Raw genomic sequence first — 23,530 nt, forward strand, 5'->3', positions numbered from 1 at the left:
AATTTTAACAAATGTACCATATTAATTTTAGTTGTTAATAATAGGGGAAACTGGGTGGGTGGGGTTGGGAGGTGTAGGAGAAGTCTCTATAGTATCTGCTCAGTTTTTCTGTAAATGTAAAGCTGTTATAAAAAATAAAGCTAGTAATAAAAAAAAAAGTTAAAGGTCAGAATTAAAATGGTTTTCCTTTTCTCTTTAAAGTATGGGAACTATATCCCAAAGTTATCATTAGTGAATTCTGAGAGATGATATGATAGAGGCTTTCATTTATATTTCCCCTATCTGTACTGAAATTTTTATACTGAACTTTTTATCCCTTTTATTTGCAGAAAAAATTACATTTTAAAAACTGTTTAGTGACATGTTCATTGTAAAAAAAATCAAGGAAATTCAGATATGTATGAAGAAAATTCACATCTAATACCTCCATTCAGAAATAATGCTGTAAATTCAGGGTTTGGTGAAATTTATGTCTATACAGTATGCTGTATTCTTCTGTAACCTGTGCTTCCTCACTTAACAGTTTATCATGGATATCTTTCTGTATCAACCCTCAGTATGATTAGAACAAAGTCCAAGGCTTGGTACATTATTATGTTCTTTGATTCATATTTCAAAATTTCCCTAGGAAATTTGTAGCAGTTTATACTCCCACCACCATGTTCTCAAGATACAAGAGCCATAAACTGAGTCTGGCCAATATTTTAAAATTAGATTTCTCTTAGAAATTTGAATTCCTCCATTCTTTTGAAAAATCAGTAGATCTGGCAGTAGTGCGCCACATTCCTCTGTGAAAACAATTGGCTGGAGCTGAATAGCTACTACCACAAGTACCCTCCTTATTCCCTCAAAATGAGGGTGACTGCGATTTGATGTTTCATTTTACTTATACTTTTAAAAGTGGTTATATTAAGAGAAATGTGAAATACTTCATGTGCATGTATCTCTGGCAAAAGTGATAAAAGACGAGAGAGAAAGAGAGAGAGAAAGAAGACTCCATTTTTGAAAAACTGGAAGCGTGCATAAGTTTCCTTGTGGAAGTAAAGTATATATGTATATGTTCAATATGTATACAAAGTGTCTCTGTGGAATGAATTTTAAAGCTATAATTTAAACATAACTCATTTTACTTATTTATTTACATTATGGCTCCTATTTGAGCTGGAGTTAATCACTACTTTAATATTTTAATTTTGAAGTTCTGTTATTGTTTGCTGACGAATTTTAAAGGAATTCTGCCTAAATAAGAAATCTTTTATTATTATAGTAGCAATGTCCACTGTTGGAGGCTTTTTAATATCTTCATAAATATTTTAATGATTTAGAATTGCAGCTTCTTGACCAAATATTCATGTTTTGACATTCTTACCTGTTGCATTATAACCCAATGATGACTTGGAAAACTCATTTATTAAAGAGCACAGGATTGCTTATTGGATGTACCAATAAGCTAAAATTATGTTTTTCCTGTTTTTTTCTAAATTTTTGTTTGATTTTGAACAATTTATTTAAAATTTCTTTGGTAAATGATGTGATATTAATATATTCTTTGTAATTTTATTTATCAAAACCAGAACAAGAATAGGTAGCCTTTGTAAATTGTTCAGATTGGCAGCCCAAAGGAAAAATTTATAAGCATCATAAATCTGTTTACAAAAGAGGAGGAAAGAATAAATAAAAGCCATACAATGGTTAAAGGAGGAGAAAAGAATAGGTCAAACTCCTTTAGAGTTTGGAAGAAAAGTGCTTAAGGTATTTTAATTTGATGTTCAATGCAAGCTAATAGAGTCAGTATTTAATATTGTAAGTGTGGTAACAGTACAATATAAATAACATTCTGAGGAAAATATTTAGTGTTGTGATAGAATAAGATTGGGAAACAAATCAGGTGACTTATATATGAGGAAAGTGTAATCGTATGATGATAGTATAATGTAATCGTATGATGATAGTATAATGAGATGATCCTTCTCTTTATAAAAATTACAGGTTAGAATTAGTAAAAATTTGCCTATCCCCTAAAAAAAGAAAAAAGTAGTCAAAACTAGGAAAAGGTAATATTTCTCATTGTTAGTTCAGAAAAGTTAAACATACATATTTTTCTTATAATCCTTAGGAATATCATTTAGGAAGGATGGGGCTCTCCACATTTTAAATGAAACTATTTTCAGGGCTACTGGATCCATGTTGATAATATTAGAATCATAAGATCTGACTTTTCTTTCCTGGAAATCAACAAAAACTTGGTTTCACTATGATCTAGTGTTTTTGTTTTTTGTAAATGGAGTGGTTAATTTGAAATAGTGTATATGCATGGATTTTAATGATCTCAAGTATATTCAGTTAAGATGGTGGTACAATTTTGTTGAATGCTAGTTTTCATGAATAGGTTTCTTACAAACTTAATTTTCCTGTGATTTCTGTTGTTAAAATGTGGTGCTTACCATTAACAGTTTATCTGGCATGGGAATAAATTTCAAAGGAGAATACTGTGAACTCTGCTGACTTTAAAAAGTATCAGAGTTCTTTGAGTTATTGCTAAATTATAATACATTAAAAGCTAAGTAGACCTATAGTGCTGTTGGTTTCCTTTTCTCAGGTTTATATTCAGTGGTATTGCATTGAGCATTTACTGAGGAAATACCTATATGTATAATCATTAATTTGAAACAATTTTATAGATGAGTTGTGTATTTCATGCACAACTTTAAATTTTTTCTCCTGAAATCTGTATGACAGTATTACTTATGAAAATATTTACACGGACTCTTGGTTATTTTATTGAAAATGCCGTTCTATAAGGATGATAGAAGCTTAGCTAATGCAGGTTTACAGTTTATTTTTGAAATGAAATGTTCTTTCTTGGAATACTTATGATTTATATAATGTAGTAACATATATAAATATTTGCATGAATGTGTAAATAATGTAAGATACAAACATACTTTTTAAAATAGGTTTCTCAACAGCCATATTTATCGAGCTTAGAAAGCTTAATGGTCTCACAGAAGTCTGAAATTGAGTATTTACAGGAGAAACTGAAAATAGCAAATGAAAAACTATCAGAGAACAGATCTACCAACAAGGGTTCCTCAGAGAAGAGCATCTTGACAAGTACTGAAAGGAAGCATAAGGTAGGGACATTTGTCATTTTGTGAATTTGTCAGGATGAGGCTGGCAAGGCAAGTGATGAAGTTAAAAAACAAACAGCAGTATTTACTTCTCTGCTTATATTTCTGGAAGCTTTTAAAAAATATTCTGTGTCAAATGTTTTATAAACTCATGGTTGGGAGTAGCAAGTTTTCCCTTTTTGATCTGAATAATATGTTCCTTATTTAATTAATTAAATATATTAGTAATGATGTACCTCTTTTGCAGTAAATTAACATTCTTATATTAAGTTTTGATAAGTATCCCTCATCTATCTAATCTATAGATAAATTAAGTAGAAATTTTAATGTGGTATTAGTCCTTAATTCAATTTTCTAATTTTAATTAGAAGAAAAATATATCTTAATGTTTCTATTTCATTCAGATGTGATATTTAAAATACTGCCCATGTGGAATATAAACTATAAAATGAAATTTAACATTAATATGTGCAGTTACATATTTTCACATTTAAAGGTATAACAGTGGAGAATAATAAGCAAATTTTTTGTAGCATGATTCTTATTTATTAATGTCTCAGCTTTTCCTTTTTGTAGTATTTATTGCATATTCTTATTATAGTGCAAAAGATTCTATGAACATTAACTAATATAAACATTTCAGAATATCACATTGTAAATATATTATTTCTATATAAATTGAATTAAGCTTTTCCTAAAAGTAAGGAGTTTTAGAGGTATATTTCTCACACTTGTTACTTCAGCAGTAGAAAATATTTTTAAAAGTAGAAAATCATGTTTTCAAGATAATTGTTTCTCATTCTTTTCATTTTTTCCTATGAGTAGGACAAATGTCTTAATAAAGGAAGTATTTAAAATGAGACCTATGTTTCTGTGGCATTCTTATTTACTCCCTCTAATATTATTAGTAATTTCCAGAAGAACTAGCTTTATGTATGTATGTATGTATTTAAACATAACTGCATTATATGTTTCTTGCCATTTTGGAGTAGTTTCACAGCATTGAGCTTTATTTAAATGAAAGAAAATATTCCTAAAATTGAGAGACCTTATAGGGCCTAATTTGGTTGTGTGCTGTATTGTTGAGCTTTAAAAATGTACTGCTTTGATGTTTCATTGCTTTTAACAAAAGTCAAGAAAATGAGAGTGATATTTTGAAAGAATTTTCTTTCTTTTTCATAAGGACATGCAGTAAGTATGAACAATATGTTGCCCAGCTTAATAGTTGCTTTCACATATTCCTTCTCCAGATTGGTATATGAAGCTGTACATAATATAAACACACATTCTTGTCTCTAGTTAGCCACATTATAGTTAATGACCATATGGTCATTATGGTATAAGATCTACTGTCTGTTGTATTTATATTCCTCAAGCATATTGTTCCTTCAGCTTCACAGTGTGTTAAACTATTTCAAAGGGAAAAAAATCCTTTCCCTCTTGTTTCTGGTTGTCCTATCAAGTGTAACCTTGGACCCTTATAGAGCAATTAGACCAGCCTCTATCCCCTCCTTTGTAATGAGGTTTCTTGCATTTCTGAGTCTATAACCCTTTAGTCTTCCCTAATGGGACATCATTATTCTGAAAGAAACAATGTAAATGTAAATGAATATTCTCATTAACGAGTCACAGAGAAACCTTTAGCGGTAGCACTGTGGTAATTCTGCTTGTTATTTCTCTGGTATTCCATGCAAGATTTTTTTTTTTATAATTCATTATTAGTATTCAAAATTACTTGTTCTTTAATTTTGCATGTCTTTCATAATCCAGTGTTCCAACTAGTTCAACCATGTCCTTGTTTTATTCTCGAGGAACCACCTGTGAAACGCTCAAGGTCTTTGTCCCCAAAGAGCTCTTTCTTAGACTCAGAGGAGCTAAAGAAGCTGAGAAATGCTGAAAGAAAGATTGAAAACTTAGAGAAGGCACTACAGCTAAAGGTGAACATTAAATCCTTTCTTTAGTAATAACCTTGCATAGGTAAGGATATACCAAAGTAAACATTCATTTCACAAATTACTGCTTATTATTTATCTTTCCTGAATTTAATTACTTTTTTAAAAAATGTATAAATTGGTTAGTCTAGTTCTTAAGATTTCTGAGGATCGTAAAGTAATAAAAAATTTTGCTACTTTAAAAACTAAATGTTTATTCACTACTTTAAAATTATTAGGGAATATTTTGACTCTGTATTGGGAATAAATTTCTTATGGTTTCTCAGAGACCAAAAAATACAACTACAGCAAATGGAAAGAGAAATTTCCTGTGGTTCTTTATATATGATAAACATACACAAAGAAACATGAGTTAACAACTATGCTAACCTAGTTCAGGCCACTTAAAATTGTCCTTTACAGAAAAATTATATAGTCGAAGTGGCAAATAAATATGTGTTATTTTTTCCATTTCAACTGAATTTGTCTCAGAATGCATGACATTTGAATCTGTGTTCTACCAGTCTTTAAGAAGCATATGCATTTATTGTTCTGTCTTTAAGAGTATATACTTTCCAACTCATACTTTGTGAATTATCTTTCTCAGAAGAAGTTGGTTGTGTGTATTAAACCAATTTTATGTGACTATACTGAGGGCTTTAATTTTTTCTGTGAATTTAATATGGCTAAACTTGTCATTCTTCATTCACAACTACCGGAAGGCCAACACTATTTGAGATTTAGCCATTTAACTGAATCTCAAATAGTTTTATAGTATTCTGTGACAAGCCCAATTTACAGATGATTAGAATCCAAATATTTAAAACTTAGATTCTTTGTCATACAGATTATTCTTAGGAGGAAAATGTTTTGTACTCTAGAGCAAAATATAGTTTAGAGATATAGTTAACCGTAAGCTACAATTAGAAGTTTTTTTCTCCCATTTCACTAAACATTGTTTTAATTTATATTTATTCAGATTTAAACTGTTAGTTCTAAACAAAGGAAAATTATCATCTATTGTTTCTCCCAAAAATAAAATGATCAGATGACCTCAGCTTGCTAACATTTAGCCTACTTGAAATTTATACACCTGTAGTTATTTGCTCATTCGTTTACTCATTTGTAACTTATTGGCTAATGCAATTAGCCAAGTATTGTGCTAGTCACTTGTATAACAGGAGAAAAAAAATGATGCTGAGTGAGTAGTTAGAATCTAGTGTATTGGTGTAAACGTGGAGGTACAAACAGGATATTATGGGTATGTTTAGGACACCATCATCCTTCTTTTGCATAATTCTTGAAATTTACATACCAAGGCTTCTACTTCTGTCTTCTATTAATCTGGGTTCTCTGGAGAAATAGAAACAATAAGATATAATCCTTTAGTCTTCCCTAATGAGATATCATTATTCTGAAATACATATATGTGTGTGTGTATATATATATAGAGAGAGAGAGAGAGAGAGAGAGAGAGAGAGAGAGAGAGAGAGATTGATTGATTTACTCTAAGGAGAATTGGCTTATATGATCACATGATTATGGAGTCTGAGATGTCCAAGATCTGTAGTTGTCAAGTTGGAGATCCAGGAGAGCTAATGGTATAGTTCCAGCCTGAGTCCAAAGGCCTGAGAACCAGGAGAGCTAATGATGTAAGTTCCAGTCCCAGTCTGAGTCTGAAAGCAGGAGACCAGTGTCCCAGCTCAAAGACAGTCAGGCAGAAAGAGTTCTTTCTTACTCAGCCTTTTATTCTGTTCAGGCCTTCAGTGGATTGGATGAAGCCTATCAGATTGGGGAGGGCAATCTGCTTTATTTAGTGTATTGATTCAAATGTTAATTTCACACAGAAACACCCTCACAGATACACCCAGGAACAGCGATTAACCAAATACCTGGGCAGTCAAGTTAACATAAAAAATTAACCGTCACATATCCCATTCAGTAGTAGAGCATCTCCACTCATTTGCCCCCAAAAGTCTGTGAGTCTTTTTTAGTTCCTTGTTTTTGGCAGGAAGGAGTAGAGCAATTCAGACATTTTTAGATCTATTCTCTAACACCTTTTAAATTTCTTGTTTCAGAGAGTCTCAGAAACATTATACTAATTTATTTCCTCATTCCTTTTTTCTAACAACGGCTCTCTTGGATGAGGCCTCAAGTTTATTTTTAGAGTAAAATTATTTTTCACACAATTTCTTTTTCATTTATATTTTTTCTGTATTCTTTCAAGTTAATTGATGATAATTGTGAATTTCAAATGATTGTTTTCTTTCACAGATTTGCAAGATAGGGGAAAAAATGGGAGCAAATTTTTTTCTTTGCATTTTATCATTTGGTAGGAAAGGATTTCTTATTTTAAAGGAGCAAAATAGCTGAATGAAAAAGGCACTATAATCAAGAGCATTTAACAAAAGGAATGGGTAAACAAAACATGTATATTAAAGCAACTCCAAGGAAAGTAGTTGGGCCCAGGGCACTTTTTAATTTACAACCTGACTTTAGTAAATGTAACTCATATTTAGTGAAGACAGAAGACCTGTTTCTATCTTCTCCATTATTAGGCTATAGTATTAATGCTATTGCTATTACTCAAGCACATGTGAGTATAAGGTAAGATAGGAATTAGTGGTGTGTTTGTGTTAGTTTCCTAGGGCTGCTGTGACAAACTACCATAAACTGACTAGCTTTAAAAGAACGGAAGTGTATTGTCTCAAAGTTCTGGATGCTAGAAAAGTCCAAAATCAAGGTGTCAACAGGGTTAGTTCCTTCTGAAGTCTGTGTGGGAAAATCTGTTCCATTCCTCTCTCCTAGCTACTGGTAGTCTCAGGTGTTCCCTGGCTTATAGATGGCCTTCTCCTTGTGTCTTCACATTACCTTCCCTCTATTCAAGCCTCTCTCTGTGTCTAGATTTCTCCTTTTTATGAAGACCAATCATATTGGATTAGGACCCACCCTATCTCATTTTAACTTGTTTATCTCTATAAAGATCCTGTCTCCAAACAAAATACATTCTGAGATAGTGGGGGTTAGCACTCCAACATATCTTTTGGGGAGAGATTCATTTCAACACATAACAGTGTCTTATGGTTTTTAAAATACATTGGGATCATGGAGCTCCTTTTGAAGACCATTCCCCGCTAATACACGTTGAACTTTTGTCATGGTCTTTCCCATGTTGGTATTCTTTTGAATACTGCTCTGCAAGAAGCTAATGGGAACATGGCAGACAAAATGTTCCTTGCTTAAATATGTGAGCAATGGATTAACATCTTTCTATTTTTGTGATCCTTTAACATACCAATGTGCATTGTGAATCTATAGGAAGGTAGAGATACATTATTTATCAGATTTACTTGATTATACCTATTAATATTTCCCAAAAGACTGTTGCTCCATGGAAGATACTGTTGGAGACACTAAACTAAAGACAAAAGACATGATCGTGGCATGGTAGGTAGCTTTAGGGTCCCAAGTTGATCACCAAGGTGGATTGAAGGGAGGGAGGGAGGGACAAAGAAATTTCAGGAGCCTATGGTACATATGTATATAAATTTTGATACATTGACATGCTGTTCATGCATATTATTCTAATACTATATATTATAATAATATATAATTGTATAAACATTAACATATTGTCTTACTAAGCTCTCTTCTGTGGCTAGTTGTACCTGTTTTCAAGATGGGTAACCAATGTTGTAATTGTAGTGTCAATAGTAATAGAAGAGTTGAAAGCTCTTATTATAAAAATCCCACCCAATTCCAAATCCTGAATTCATGGGTGTAGTGAATTATAAAATTTAATATGGAAGCCCGTGCATCAGAGCTTTATGAAATTCTTACTGTCCTTGCGATTACTAGTGCCATGAATCTCTGCTTTACTAACTTTCATGCATTTGGCAACTTAATTCTTTTAGTACTTTCCTATGCCATTTAATAACATTAATATGTCCTTTGAATATAGTTTATATGTCTTTTATTTTTTAATGCTCTAATATTCATGAAGTTTATACATTCTGCTGAAATTAAACATCCATGGAATCCTTGGTATTCTATAAATGTTTTTTCTTAAGAAACCTTGCTATCATACTCTGAAGATTGAGCCACTGTTTTACTAATAGTGTTCATGTTCTTAGTTTGCTTTATGCCTGTCAAGAAGCCTTTGAGCAAACTAGATGATTCGATCAAGAATCATTTCTATTCTTATCAACTCAGAAGTAGAATTACAAACATCATTGAGGAAAGTCAGTTGATACAACTTTACTATTTTCTAATATTTTAGTCATTGAGACTTGTTTGTACGCAGAAGTTAGAGCCTCTAGTTTAGCTAGTTTAATTGCAAAATACATAGAAGTTACTCTGTAAATATTTTATTGAATGATCTAATAAATGGACCTAATTCCGTGACTGCCCATGGGATATTTTTGGCTGGCTGACTCTAGAACTCAGGCTCAGTAGTTGTGGCTCATGGGCTTAGTTGCTCCGCGGCATGTGGGATCTTCCCGGACCAGGGATCGAACCCGTGTCTCCTGCATTGGCAGGCACCACTGTGCCACCAGGGAAGTTCATAAATAGCTTCATTTTGAAGATGGAGAAATTGAGACACGTTGAATTTAAGCAGCTACGTCAAGGTAAAATTTAGTAAGTTTGAGCAGCAGGAGTTGAACTCTTATCAGCACTTAACACCCTGCATATAATAGGTTCTTAATATATGGTTCTCCAATTGAAACAAACAAAATTGAATTCTGTATCCTGAATTTTTAACCATAGTATTAAACCATGCTACTTTTTAGCAGTAATTATGCAGTGGCTGTGATTTATATCTTCTAAAACTCTTTAGAATAACATTTATTCTAGTTTCCCCGTCAGTGATGCCGTTTTCATGCTTTTTCATCAAGCACTTCCGTTTCCATATGGCATACATACCACTCGGTACACACAGGGCTCAAATACGTCCTAATAACTACTTAAGAGAATTATTGAAGTTATCCTACTAGATATATATTCAAAGTATAATGGCAACATATAAATACTGTTGAGACAGGTAGAATTGCAGTAAAATAATGCAGACTCTATAAGGTATTAACTCACTGTTGGGACGAGAGACAGATAGTCAATGAAACAGTACATTTGGCTTCTAAATGATAAGGGCATCATTGTTAATACTTGGGAAGAGGACAGAGTAAAAAGCTCACTTTTGCTTTGAGCCTCTATTGGGCAAGCACAGTGCCAGGGGCTTTACCTATATGTTAGTTTATTTAGTTTAGTTGTCATAATATAGACTTCCGTGTTCTTTTCCATATTCTATAGTAAAAGAAATTGAATTAATTTAAATAGTGTTCTTAAGATTATGCAGCTACGAGGAGAAAACTCCAAGATTGGAATTCAGATCTTTCTGGCTGCTGTGTGCCTACTCCTCTCCCTTCACTATTAGAGGGTACCGGTTACCTGCACTGAATAAGTATACAAGTTCTTTCGTACAGAAAATGAAAAAGAGTTTAAAAAACAAATTTTGAAATTAGCAAGGGTAAAAAAACTCAACACGTTACCTATTTTACTTTGAGAAACACAGTTCATAAGTAATATATACACATCCCCTGAGGACTGAAAATTTGGCCTTTATAAGTTCATTTTGTGGTTATGTCAAAAAATGAAGATTTATGCATGTGATTTATTTAAAACATTTAGAAGTCATTGACTATAATTGTTTACCCTAGTAATGTTCGGACTGTCTATTCCATGACCTCTTCAAGAGTACTAAGCCCAGCTTTCACATTTTAGTTCTTTATGTTTAAACCCCAAATATTAAACTATGCCACTTCTAACATAGGTCTAAACTGATTTTCTTCCTCCTGTGTAATCTTTGTGCATTATAACAAACTAATTATGAATCTATGGGTTAAAGAACTGGTCTTACTATGATTAGTGTCCTTACACTAATTATATGTGCTGTTATAACTAACAAAATAGTGACGCTTTATGTGTGGACAAATCCTGGAAAAGAAAAAAAAATTTAAATATGTAAGATTGGTTCATAAATACGTGTATATATACTAATTATCAAAAGGGAAAGGAATGAAACTAATTTGATGCCAAAATTTTGAGATTACTTAAGTGATTTTTAAAAATGCCATGAGTGCCTCAAATTTATCAAGCAAACCTGTTCTGTGACTTTAGGAATTCTTCTTTTTCTTCTGCTTAAATAAGTATTACAAATTAATTCATATTTACATACTATTTTCTTTCACATTTCATACTTAGATTGGTAGCCTTTTATTCGTAACATTATACTAATACTTTCTTCAGACTTGTATACTTGCTTTTTTGTGTTCTACAGAGCCAAGAAAATGATGAGCTAAGAGATGTCCATGAAAAACACAAGGAAAGGCTACAGATGTTACAGACCAACTACAGAGCAGTAAAAGAGCAATTAAAACAGTGGGAAGAAGGCAGTGGCATGTGAGTTACATAGCTCATAAAGCCATTTCCCTAAATATTAAATGGAACGGAGTAGCATCGTATAGGTGCTTTAATGGCTTTTGTTTGATTTTAAAGAAATTATTTGGTAGTCAGATCTTTATTGAGGATTTTAAAATAGAGAATATAATAAATGAAAATAGAAATATCTTAGCAATAACTATAGATTTTCCTATCATTTGCAGAAATCATTAGCATAGGTGATTATGAATTATTGTATATATTTTTAATATCTAGAGTAATTTAACAAAAGTATATAACAAAGCAAAAACAGTTCACATCCATATGATTGAAAAACTACTTTAAATAAATAAAATACTGGTGTTACAATATATATAACTCAAAAAGTATTTAAGTTTTATTTGAAAGACGTGAGAAATAGGAAATTCACATATATAGTTAACTATCTTAAAACTACTTCAACCTAATATGGAATTTGAAAATCTTTACTATCCATCAGTTTGTTCTGCAGCTTATCTGAATGAATTGGCAGTCTCAGTTCAATTGCTGTGAACAGGTGTTCAGATCTTGGTTAGTCGTAAATGGCTCCCCTGTTAACAGTATCAACAGAGGGCAAAGGACTGAATGAGTACAGAAAATCTACTACCCTCTCATCTTTTCAGATGGATTCTTTAGGGCAATGTTGATGATACACATTGGTCTGTTCTACAGAGAAATAGTTTCTAAATTAGCCAGTACTGCACTTTTACAAAAGAAAAATGAAGAGTTTGTTTTATGTACAGAAAATGAATGCGTAAAGGGCATTTGGCATGTTTTACAGGTAATTGTCACATCTAATTTTTCCTTTGAAGAACAGAAAGTGTTTCATATTGCTTTTCAGTAAAGCAATGATAAATCTATTTGTCCTGGATTTAGCCTCTGCTTACCTAACATTTTAGTAGTCACTAGAAGTGTGAAGACTAGTTGCTAACTATCTGATATTCTGATATTCACTGATAACTGCTTGTTTTAAGATAGAGCACATAAACCACATTCAGATTGGTTGACAGCAAATTCTAGATGTGTTGATTGCTTATAGTCCTTTTTTGAAACTGTGACATTTCTGCAATGTATGTTTTATTACTAGTAGAATGAATGAGAGAAATAGACCTGAGAATATCACGTGTCTGCTTAAATGTTTGCTTTCCATAGCAGCAGTTTAGCTTTTTAGGAAATCATGATATAGGATTTTAATTTCTACATACTTAGGTTTTAGGAAATTCATTGCATAGTGAACTTGATTTAGAAATTTGGTCAATAGATATTTTTAAATTTTAGGGAATGTATAAATGAATTTTTATTACACTTTGAACATGTTAAGTAAGAAAGCAATTTCATTTTAAAAATAGGATGGAAATCAGGAAAATAAAGAGAGCAGATCCCCAAAAACTTCGACAAGAAGATTCTGACGCTGTATGGAATGAACTGGCCTATTTCAAAAGGGAGAACCAGGAGCTAATGATTCAAAAGTGAGTTTCTTTTTTTAACAATGTCTACTTAGATAAACATTTGAGAGAAATTCTTTGTGTCTGAAAGGCCATGAGAGAAATTCCTTATAAAACTTGGAAAATGAAATAATCTGGTTTGCCTGTAAAAGTGAGAAAAAAGATTAGCTTTTAAAATATATATATGTATAATGCAATAACAAGTTGCACATTTGCTAGCTCTAGCTGAAACTGTATAATATGATCTAGGGATTGTGTTAATTAATGTGGCTCTCATCTGTTGGAGGTGTCGCTCTTCATTACTCTGTATTTTAGACACTGCCGTGCTTCATTTTTGGAATGAGGTGGAGAGGGGATAACCTAGCCAGGCATCCTTGTTTGATCTCCTAGATACATACGCAATGCAGAATGCCTGAGCTCTCTTGGTTCCCTGCCCTGTCCTGCTAATCCCAGCTGAGCTCATTATGGTGTAGCCTTGCTGCTACTCTTGGAGCTAGAGCTGTCCAAGCTAATTACTGGTAGCAGCAGAACTGCCTGTTAAAGGTCTGGTATGGATCTGCTAACATGGTCCTTGGCGGTGACCTGCAAAAGACACAAGGGAATTGCTTTCTTTCTTGCTGTGCACTGCCTGTCCTTTGGGCTTAATGCTGATCCCTCCACATAGGTCTTTTAGCTGCCCTAAGTATAAAACTTGATGAAGGATACTCATATTTTAGAAAACATACAGTTTGCTTCTTTGATCTTATAATTCACAAGCTATTATATTCAGCTTGGCAAAGAAAGGACACTTTTTTTTTTTTTTTAAACAAAAAGGAGTTAGACCAACACAATTAGCCTCTTGCTACTTAACTATTTCTTCATTTAGAGTTAAATTTTTTACACTCAGACCATGTAATTTTTTTGAAGGCTGGATGTCTTTTAGATTACTAGAATTTAGTATCATGTGGCATAATGTAATTAAATATTATTGAATTTGCATAGCTGTGAATTAGAATCTTATTTTACATACTATATAATAACACATGTAGCTTTAGATTGCCACCTTTTCCATGCAATGATAAACTTTTGAAGAAATGATCATATCAGTATACATTTAAATGTTTACTTCCAATTACCTCAAAGTATACTACGTTCTATTAGTATTAAATGTTTGATGCTGATAATAAAGTTTCTTATCATGAAAATTTTTGTAGATTTTATAGATTTGTCCCAGATATATTCCCTGATAATTTTTGATAGCTTTGTTGAGATATAATTCACAAGCCATGTAATTCACCGTATAAAGTGAACAAGTTGGTGGTTTTTAGAATATTCGAAGAGTTGTGCACCCATCATCACAATAAATTTTAGAACAATTTCATTACCTACTCCCCCAAAAAACCCCACACAGTTTACCTGTTACCTCCATTAATTCTTCCACTGCTCTCCACCCCTTAGCTAACCACTAATCTGCTTTCTGTGTGTATAGATTTACCTATTCTGGACATTTCATATAAATGGAGTTATATAATATGTGGTTCTTTGTGACTAGCTTCTTTCACTTAACATGATATTTTCATAGGGTTTATCTGTGGTGTAGCATGTATTTGTACTTTCTCTGATAATCTTTAGTGATCTTTTTGTCTCCAAATACAAAAGTTAATTTTGGACAAAACAGGTGCGAAACCTAATTAACTAGTTGCAAGATCTAATCTATTCAAAAAAAATTCAAGCAGAGGTTAGTTGTAAGTGGTGTTTATTTGAGGTTTATTTTGCTCATTAATGAAATAGAACTAAAGAAAAAATGGTAAAGCCTTTTTAAGAAAGTTCGGGAACTGTTAGAACCCTGGTCTGTTCACCCAGCAGTACGCGTATGTTACAAGTAGCTCTGTAAATTAGATGCTAAGAGTCATTAAAAGTGTGGATTTTCCCCCCCTGAAGTTCATTTAAATTTATTAATGTGATAGCCATTTGCAAAATATTTATTTTTCAGATCAGTTTTAATTTATTAAATAATAGTGAAGTTTGAGGTGATAACCTTGAAGAGTACTAAATAATTGATATAAACTTTAAGTCGTATAATAATGTTTTGGGGGGGTGGGTTATTTTGTGAAACATTTATTCAGTTAAGAAATGTGTTTGAGTTACTGCTGTGTGACAGGCATTCTGCTAGGTGAATGTAATGAGAACATCAGACAAACTTCCTCTCAGGGAGTTTTCTTGGGAACGTTCTAATGAAATATAATGTTAAAAATTAAACTAGAAATATCATGATGAAACAATAAGAAAGGAAACATGGAAGCATGTCTTTTTATTCATTGAAGTGTGTTTACTGATGACAGAATTTTTTTGTTTTTTTAAAATTTATATATAGTACATTTTAGCATACAGTTTTTTGAGTTGTAGCACATACAGTGTTATAGATATATTACATATATCTATAACATGCACAATAGATTCAAGTAACTATTACCACAATCAGGATACAAACTAGTTCCATCATCTCAAAAAATTTCCTTGTCCTACCCGCTTGTAGTCACATCCTCCCACCATCCCTAACACCTGGCAACCACTGATTTGTTCTTCCTTCCTATAGCTTTGCCTTTTTTCAGAACGTTATATGCATGGAATCATATAAGCTGTAACTTTTTGAGACTGGCTTCTTTCACTCGGCATAATGCGTTTGAGATTCATTCACGTCGGTTCGTCCAGTTCGTTCCTTTTTCTGCTAGATGGTATTCCATTGTATAGATGTACCACAGTTTGTTTGTCTGTCTCCTGAAGAATTTTTTGGGTCTTTTCTAGTTTTTTGCAACTATGTATAGTTTTTTGGTATACATAGATTTTTGGTTTTTTTTTTTTTTTTTGGCTGTGCCGCGCGTCCCATGGGATCCTAGTTCCCCGATCAGAGATTGAACCCGCGGCCCCTGTGTTGGAAGCAGGGAGTCTTAACCACTGGACCGCCAGGGAAGTCCTATACATAGATTTTTGTGTGAACATAACTTTTTAATTCTTTAAGGTAGATACCCAGGAGTAGAACTGCTGTGTGTATGGTCAACGTATGTATAACTCTGTAAGAAACTGTCAAACTGTTTTCCAGAGTGGCTATACCATTCTTACTCCTACCAGGAATTCATATGAACCAGTTGCTCCACATTCTTTTCAGCACTTGGTGTTGCCATTTTTTTTAAGACCATTCCCATAAGTGTCTACCGGTATTCCATTGTAATATTAATTTGCATTTCCCTAATGGCTAATGGTAATGATCTTTTCATGTGCTTATTTGCTGTCTTTATATCTTCTTTTACGAGTGTCTCTTCAACTCTTTAGCTCATTTTTAAAAGATTGATTGGTTATTAAACTAATTAAACAATACTTGTTCTTTATATATTCTGTATGTAAGAACTTAATCAAATATATGATTTGAAAATATTTTCTCCCAGTCTGTAGATTGCCTTTTCATTCCCTGAACAATGTCTTTTGCATGACGAAGTTTTAATTTTGATAAAGTCCAACTTACCAATTTTTTTCTTTTATGGATAATGGCTTTGATGTCATATCTAATAACTATTTTTCTGACCTGACGTCACAAGTATTTAACCTATGTTTTCTTCTAAAAAGTTTTATATTTAGCTCTATGATCCATTTTTAGCTAATTTTTGTATAAGGTGTGGGTTATAGGTTAAAGTTCATTTTTTACAAAGATATATGCCCAGTTGTATCAACATCATTTTTGAAAAGACTATTCCTTCTCCAATAAAGTGCCTTTGTAACTGTCAAATATCAGCTGACTATATTTCTGCAGGTCTATTTCAAGACTCTTTATTTTATTCCATTAATATGAATTCCTAAACTTTTGTGAACCCCATACTGTCTTGATTTCTGTAGCTCTCTAATAAGTCTTGAACTCAGTGTGAGTCAAATAATTTTATTGTTTTTCAAATTGTTTTGGCTTTTCTCATCGCTTTGCTTTTCCATAAAAGTTTTACCTATAAAAATAGGTTTAAAAATAGCTATAACTACCAAAATCTTGTGGGAATTTTGACTGGAATTGTGCTAAATCTATAGATTAATTTGGAGAGAATTGACATATTAACCATGTTGAGTCCTCTATTCTATGAATACTTAATTTGTTGAGATTTTCTTTTATCAGTGTTTTGTAGTTTTAGCATGCAGATTCTGTATGTCTAATACTGTTGTTAGATTTGTACAAAAGTATTTAATTTTTGGAGCTATTATAAATGATATTATAAACTTTAGTTTTGGTTTCTACTTGTACATTGCTAGTGTATAGAAATAATTTACGTTTTTACTTGCTGACATTATATCTTGCATTATTGATATGTTACAGCTAAGTCTACTATGTTATTATTTATATTTTCTGTTTGTTTCCTCTGTTTCTCTTGTCCTCGCTTCCTATGTGTTACTTGAACATTTTTTTAGAATTGGTTTTTATTTATAAGGTTTTGGAGTATATCTCTTTGAATAAGTTTTTTTTTTTTTAGTGTTTGCTCTCAGTATTTTACACACATAACTTATTATAGTTTATTGGTGTCAACATTTTACCACTTCAGGAATGTAGCTACCTTACTTCTATCTGTGTGCTTTTACCCTCCTCCCTTTATAATATGTTGTCTTAACTCTTGTCTCTAAATACATAGAGAAACCTATTAGTTGATGTTACAATTTTTGCTTCAGCTGTCAAATATTATTTTAAAACTTCAAAAGAAGGGTAGCCTATTATATATTTTTTCTTTTCCCAAGTTTTCTTTTTTTATCATTTTCTTTCTGTTTGAAGAGCTTCTCTTTAGACCTTCTTTTAAGGTAGGCAACAAATTCTCTAAGTTTTCCTTTATCTAAAATGTTTTCACTTCACCTTCATTCGTAAAGGATATTTTCACTGGATAGAGAATTCTAGGTTGGCAGTTTTTTTTCTTTGGCACTTGAAGGATATACCACTTCTTTCTGGCCTCCATGGTTTCTGATGATAAATACACTGTTATTTGAATCATTGCTCCCTTAAAAGTAATACATCATTCTCTCTAACTGCTTTCAAAAATTTTTCCTTTGTCTTTACTTTTTAAAAGTTTGATTATGACATGTCTTGGCATGAATTTCTTTGGGTTTACTCTTCTGGGAATTCTCTAAGTTCCTTGAATCTCTAGGTATGTGCCTTTTGTCAAATTTGGGAAATTTTGGTCATTATTTTTTCAAATACTTTTTTCAGCCCCACATTCTATTTCTTCTACTCTGGGACTCAATTGACATAAACGTTAGATCTTTTAGTATTGTCCTACAGGTCCCTGAGGCTTTGTTCATTTTATTTTTCAGACTATTTTATCTCTGTTTTTCAAATTGGGTAATTTTTATTGTTCTGTCTTCAAGTTCACTGATTCTTTCCTCTTTTGTCTATCATCTCTGCTATTTAGCCCATGCAGTGAAGTTTTTTTGTTCTTTTGTTTTGTTTTGTTTTTTGGTTATTGTGATTCTTAATTCTAAAATTTCCACTTGATTCTTCTTTATATCTCTTATTTATTTGCTGAGACTTTCTGTTTTTTTCAAGATCATTCATAACCGTTCATTGGAGCATTTTAATCATAGCTACTCTAAAATCCTTATCAAGTAATTCTGACTTGTGTGTTACCTTGGTGGTAGCATTTCTTAGTTATGGTTTCTCAATCAAGTTGAGATTTTCTTTGTTCTTGGTACGATAAGTGATTTTCAGTAGTCTCTTGGAAATTGGAGTATTATGTTTTGAGACTCTGGATTTTATTTAAATCTTTTACTTAGCAGACCTCTGATGACATCATGCCTGAGGGAGAGGGTCACATTGTTACTGCCTGGAAGGGGTGGGAGTCTTAGCTCCTAACTTGACCCCTGCTGACATTACATTGAAGGGGGTGTGAAGGGGTGTCTCATTACCACTTGATGGGCATGGGAGTCCAGGCTTCTCACTTGGCCTTCAGTGTTAGAGACAGCAAGGTTGTTTTTTTGTTTTTCTCCCTCTAGTGGCATATGGCTAGAGTAGGGGTGGTTATTGTCAATAAAATTTCTGTCCTGTTAGTTTGTCCCTTTCCTGGTTCTTTGGCTTGAGAGAGCAGACTTTCCTTGAGACATTTTGTTTGTGTCTGTTGGCATTTCTGGGTCATGAGTTTCTCCAGTACTTAGTTTCAGATATTTACGAGCAAAGAAGAAAGCCAGGGAACTTATCACTGTGAGTTGTTTTTCTAGTGCTGTTCCTCTACTCCTAAGGTCCCTATCCTATTCTTCTTCTTTTCTTTGCGTTTCAGAGTCTTCTTGTATTTGTTTTATGTACAGATCTTTCTCAGCTATTGATGACGTTCTGTCCCAATAAACCCATAATAAGTTTAAAATATCATAAGTTAAAAATACATTTAATATACCTAACCTACCTGACATCATATCTTAGCCTAGCTTACCTTGAATGTGTCAGAACACTTACATCTGCCTACAGTTGAGCAAAATCATCTCACACAGAGCCTATTTTATAATAAAGGGTTAAATATCTCATATAATTTACTGACTAGTGTACTGCAAGTGGAAAACAAAATGGTTGTATGGGTGCAGAATGGTTGTAAGTTGTAAATGGCTGTTTACTTTCATGATTTCATGGCTAGCTGGGAGCTGCGGCTCTCTGCAGCTGCTGAGCATCATGCGGGAGTATTGCACAGCATATCACTAGCCCAGGAAAAGATCAAAATTCTAAGTACAGTTTTTACTGAATGCATATTGCTTTTGCACCATTGTAAAGTTGAAAAGTCATTGTCAAACCATTGTAAGTCAGGGACCTCCTGTATTGTGTTCAGGGTTTTTATATTTAATTAATGGGAAGAATAGGGATAAATATGTCTACCCCCTGTCAGCAACCAGAAGTTTCAGCTGGCTTCTCTATAGACCAGGCACTCTTATTTTTGTGGCATACAGCAGGATCTAGTTTAATAATACTCAGTCCTGACTGTTTAAGGAGTAAGATTTATCCCTATTTATACAGTAATAACTATCTTTAAAATATAAGGCTAGAAAACATTAAAAGAAGATGTCTACTAAAACTACTTTTAAAACAAATTTGAATAGTACTTCTAAGACCAATCTTAAAAATTGAGTTAATTTTTAAAGACCCTGATAAAAAATTCTGTGGCAACTGTAAATCCAATCCAATCGTAAAAGTTGAGTTAACTTTTCAAAATCCTAATAAAAAAAATTGTGTGGGGCTTCCCTGGTGGCGCAGTGGTTGAGAATCTGCCTGCCAATGCAGGGGACACAGGTTCGAGCCCTGGTCTGGGAAGATCCCACATGCCGCGGAGCAACTGGACCCGTGAGCCACAACTACTGAGCCTGCGCGTCTGGAGCCTGTGCTCCGCAACAAGAGAGGCCGCGACAGTGAGAGGTCCGCACACCACGATGAAGAGTGGCCCCCGCTTGCCGCAACTAGAGAAAGCCCTCGCACAGAAACGAAGACCCAACACAGCCAAAAATAAATAAATAAATTTATAAAAAAAAAAAAAATTGTGTGGGAACTCTAAGTCAGGTTTTAAAATATAATTAAAAATGACACTACCACTGACCTATATTACAGGTGTTTTTACCACTGAGTATGGTCAGAGTTATTTGCTGGGGCTGTAGGATGGAAATCTGAGGGCTTGAGAAATTTGCATGGAATATAGTTCCTATAATAATTCATTTAGATTTATAAAATACATCTACTTATTATATCATAATGATATCTTAAAAGACTAAGAACTTAGTAACATATGAACTAATAAATTGGCTGGTTCCTTCGGTATTTATCTAACAAATATTCATATCTTCATTTATTTATGCATTCAATATTTAAACAATATAGTTTAGAACTAGGCACTAAGCTAGGAACTGAATATGCAGTGGTGTACTGAAGAGTACTAATTTCAAACTCTAACGAGGTTTATTCTAGGGGCAGCTGCCGTGTGCTGATGAGGTGAAACCACTCTTTGGTATGCTAGATAGAAAGAGGCAAGGAAAGTTTTCAGAAATGCCTGTAGGCTCATAGCTTTTTCACTTAGTTGAGGATGTTGCCTTACTGACACTAAGTTAGATTTACGAACCAACAAAGTCATGTTAACATTCTGCTAAATAAAAACATTAGTATATAAGTATTTGTGTACATTATTTCTGAGTAGTGATGTAAAACTATAAAAGGGGCTCAGGTGCCACAGGGTATTAAGCTTATTTTATACAGCCAATCCAGCTTGTCTTTGATAGGAACCCTAGAAGTCAAGGGAAGGTGTGCAGTCATTCACTGTATGTTTTCTGTATCCTTGGCTAAATAAATCAGGAGCTTGCTGTAGGTGGGGTAGTTTTGGTCTTTTTATACTAATCTGTATTCTGTATAAAATGCTGCAGCTAGGCACTCTGCTAGACACAGGTACACAAGGAGAAATAATATGCCACCCTTTTTATCAGGATCTCACAGCTTAGCAGGGAAAACAAGCAAATTATGATAAGAACTTTTAATAAGGGGATAGTATTGGCATAAAACAGGGAAAATGGCATTATGATTTGTCCGTTCGCTCAAACCAGAAACCGAGGGGGTTACAATTGATTTGCTCCTCTATCTGACCTCCTTATAACAGTCCATACCAAATCTTAATGATTCCACATCACAAATATTTCTAACTTCTGTATGGAAATGCAAAATATTTGCAAAGAATTACTGATGTTTTTCCTAGTTGATGCTGAGTAGTGAACTTGTTGATGAAGGTAGTTAAAGTTGGGGGTCAATTATAAAGGAGTTTAGAATTTGTGATTAAAAACTTGTTTATTTTATAGATATAGGGAATTTTACCCTCTAAATAATAACTAAAGTCTTTATTTCAGTGATCTTTTGATCATTCTTTTTAATGATGAAAAGTAAACAAGCTGTAGATCAATGGCATAACCCAGGATGGAGTACTTTTGTCTCTTAAGTTTAATATTAAATATATGTAGGTTGTAATTTCACAGAATATTTTATAAAATTCAATAATAATTTCTTGAGGAGTTAAAATCAAAATATCATGGTAGGAAATTTCAGCTATTTTTTTCTTCTGCAAAGCAACTCCCTGTCTTCCTAAGCAAGAATGTTTTTTTTTTCCATATGTAGAAATGAAGATTTTAGGAACTGCATTTCTCTAACATGATTTGGAAATAAAATTCCTAGCCAAAAAATGTCTGCTAATCATGACATATTTTGAAAACAAATGTATTTTTGGATAACCATTAACAATGTACAAATTACATATTAGTTTTATTTTAAAGCATACAATTCAGTGGCATTTAGTACATTTAACATGCTGTGCAGTGGGTTCTTTCCATTTTTTCCTCTTCTTTCTCTTTCCTTCCCTTCCATCTGGCTAAAATATAGAAATGGTTTGGACTTTTGTTTTCTGTATAATCAACCTAAATCATGGGGGATATAATATATTTTTATTGCAGTAAAATATACAAAACGTAAAATTTACCGTTGTAACCATTTTTAGGTATAGAGTTCAGTGCCATTAAATACACTCACATTGTTGTACTACCATCACTGCCATCCATCTTCAGAACTTTTTTATCTTCTCAAATTGTAACTCTGTACCAATTAAATAATAACTCCCCATTCCCCCTTCCCTCAGCACCTCTTTCTTTTTTCTGTCTCTATGAATTTGCCTATTCTAAGTACCTCATATTAGTGGAGTCATTTTTCTTTTTGTGTCTGGTTTATTTCATTTGTGATAATATCTTTAAGGTTTTCCATGTTGTAGCTTGTGTCAGAATTTCTTTTCTTTTTAAGGCTGAGTAATATTACTCTGTATGTATATACCATGTGTTGTTTATCGATTCATCTGTTGATAGATATTTGGGTTGTTTCTGCCTTTTGGTAGAATATAATAATATTTTTGTTGTATTTTCATTGTATTTTGCTGAACAGTTAACAAGATTGTTAGCTAAGAAAAAATATCATTTTGTATTTATTGACAGATATTTCACTGAAGTAAATGGCAAGTATATTTTTGAGTTTTATTTTCTAACTCCAGAGATTAATTTTTGATGTTGATACCTTAAATGTTTTTCATACATATGAGACCACATACATATGGTATTTATTTTTTGAGGTCATATATCTTAGTCCATTTGGTCTACTATAACAAAATACCACAGACTGAGTAGCTTATAAACAACAGAAATTAATTTCTCACAGTTCTGGAGGCTGGAAGTCTGAGACCAGGATGCCAGCATGGGCTGGTGAGGGTCTTCCTCCAGGTTGCAGACTTCTTGTCTTATCCTCACACTATAGAAGGGGTGAGGGAACTCTCTGGGCTTTCAGTACTAATCCCATTCATGAGGGCCCACTCTCATGACCTAAGCACCTCCCCAAAGCCCCACATCCTAGTACCATCATCTTTGGCATATCCTTTACCAGAGCCTTGTTTATCCCTATTCATTAGAATGACCCTTTTGGGTTCTTTGTTGAGTACCCCTGGTGTTCAACAAGATTCTTCTCTTTAGCTGGTCAGAGTTCAAATGTCTCCCAGTCCGTAAGAGCTCTGGG

The 23,530-nt window shown here is 33.0% G+C and overlaps 1 protein-coding gene across 1 annotated transcript in view; it reads left to right on the forward strand.

Moving 5' to 3' along the window:
- Nucleotides 1–23,530, forward strand: part of CNTLN (centlein) — a 337,062-nt gene that overhangs the window by 184,589 nt on the left and 128,943 nt on the right. The window contains exons 9-12 of the mRNA XM_061199082.1: nt 2,958–3,134; nt 4,943–5,068; nt 11,397–11,518; nt 12,886–13,005. Coding sequence (XP_061055065.1) covers nt 2,958–3,134; nt 4,943–5,068; nt 11,397–11,518; nt 12,886–13,005 — 545 coding nt within the window. The remainder of the gene's footprint in view (nt 1–2,957; nt 3,135–4,942; nt 5,069–11,396; nt 11,519–12,885; nt 13,006–23,530) is intronic.

Source organism: Eubalaena glacialis, chromosome 9 (genome assembly GCF_028564815.1).
Source record: "Eubalaena glacialis isolate mEubGla1 chromosome 9, mEubGla1.1.hap2.+ XY, whole genome shotgun sequence".
Taxonomy (NCBI): domain Eukaryota; kingdom Metazoa; phylum Chordata; class Mammalia; order Artiodactyla; family Balaenidae; genus Eubalaena; species Eubalaena glacialis.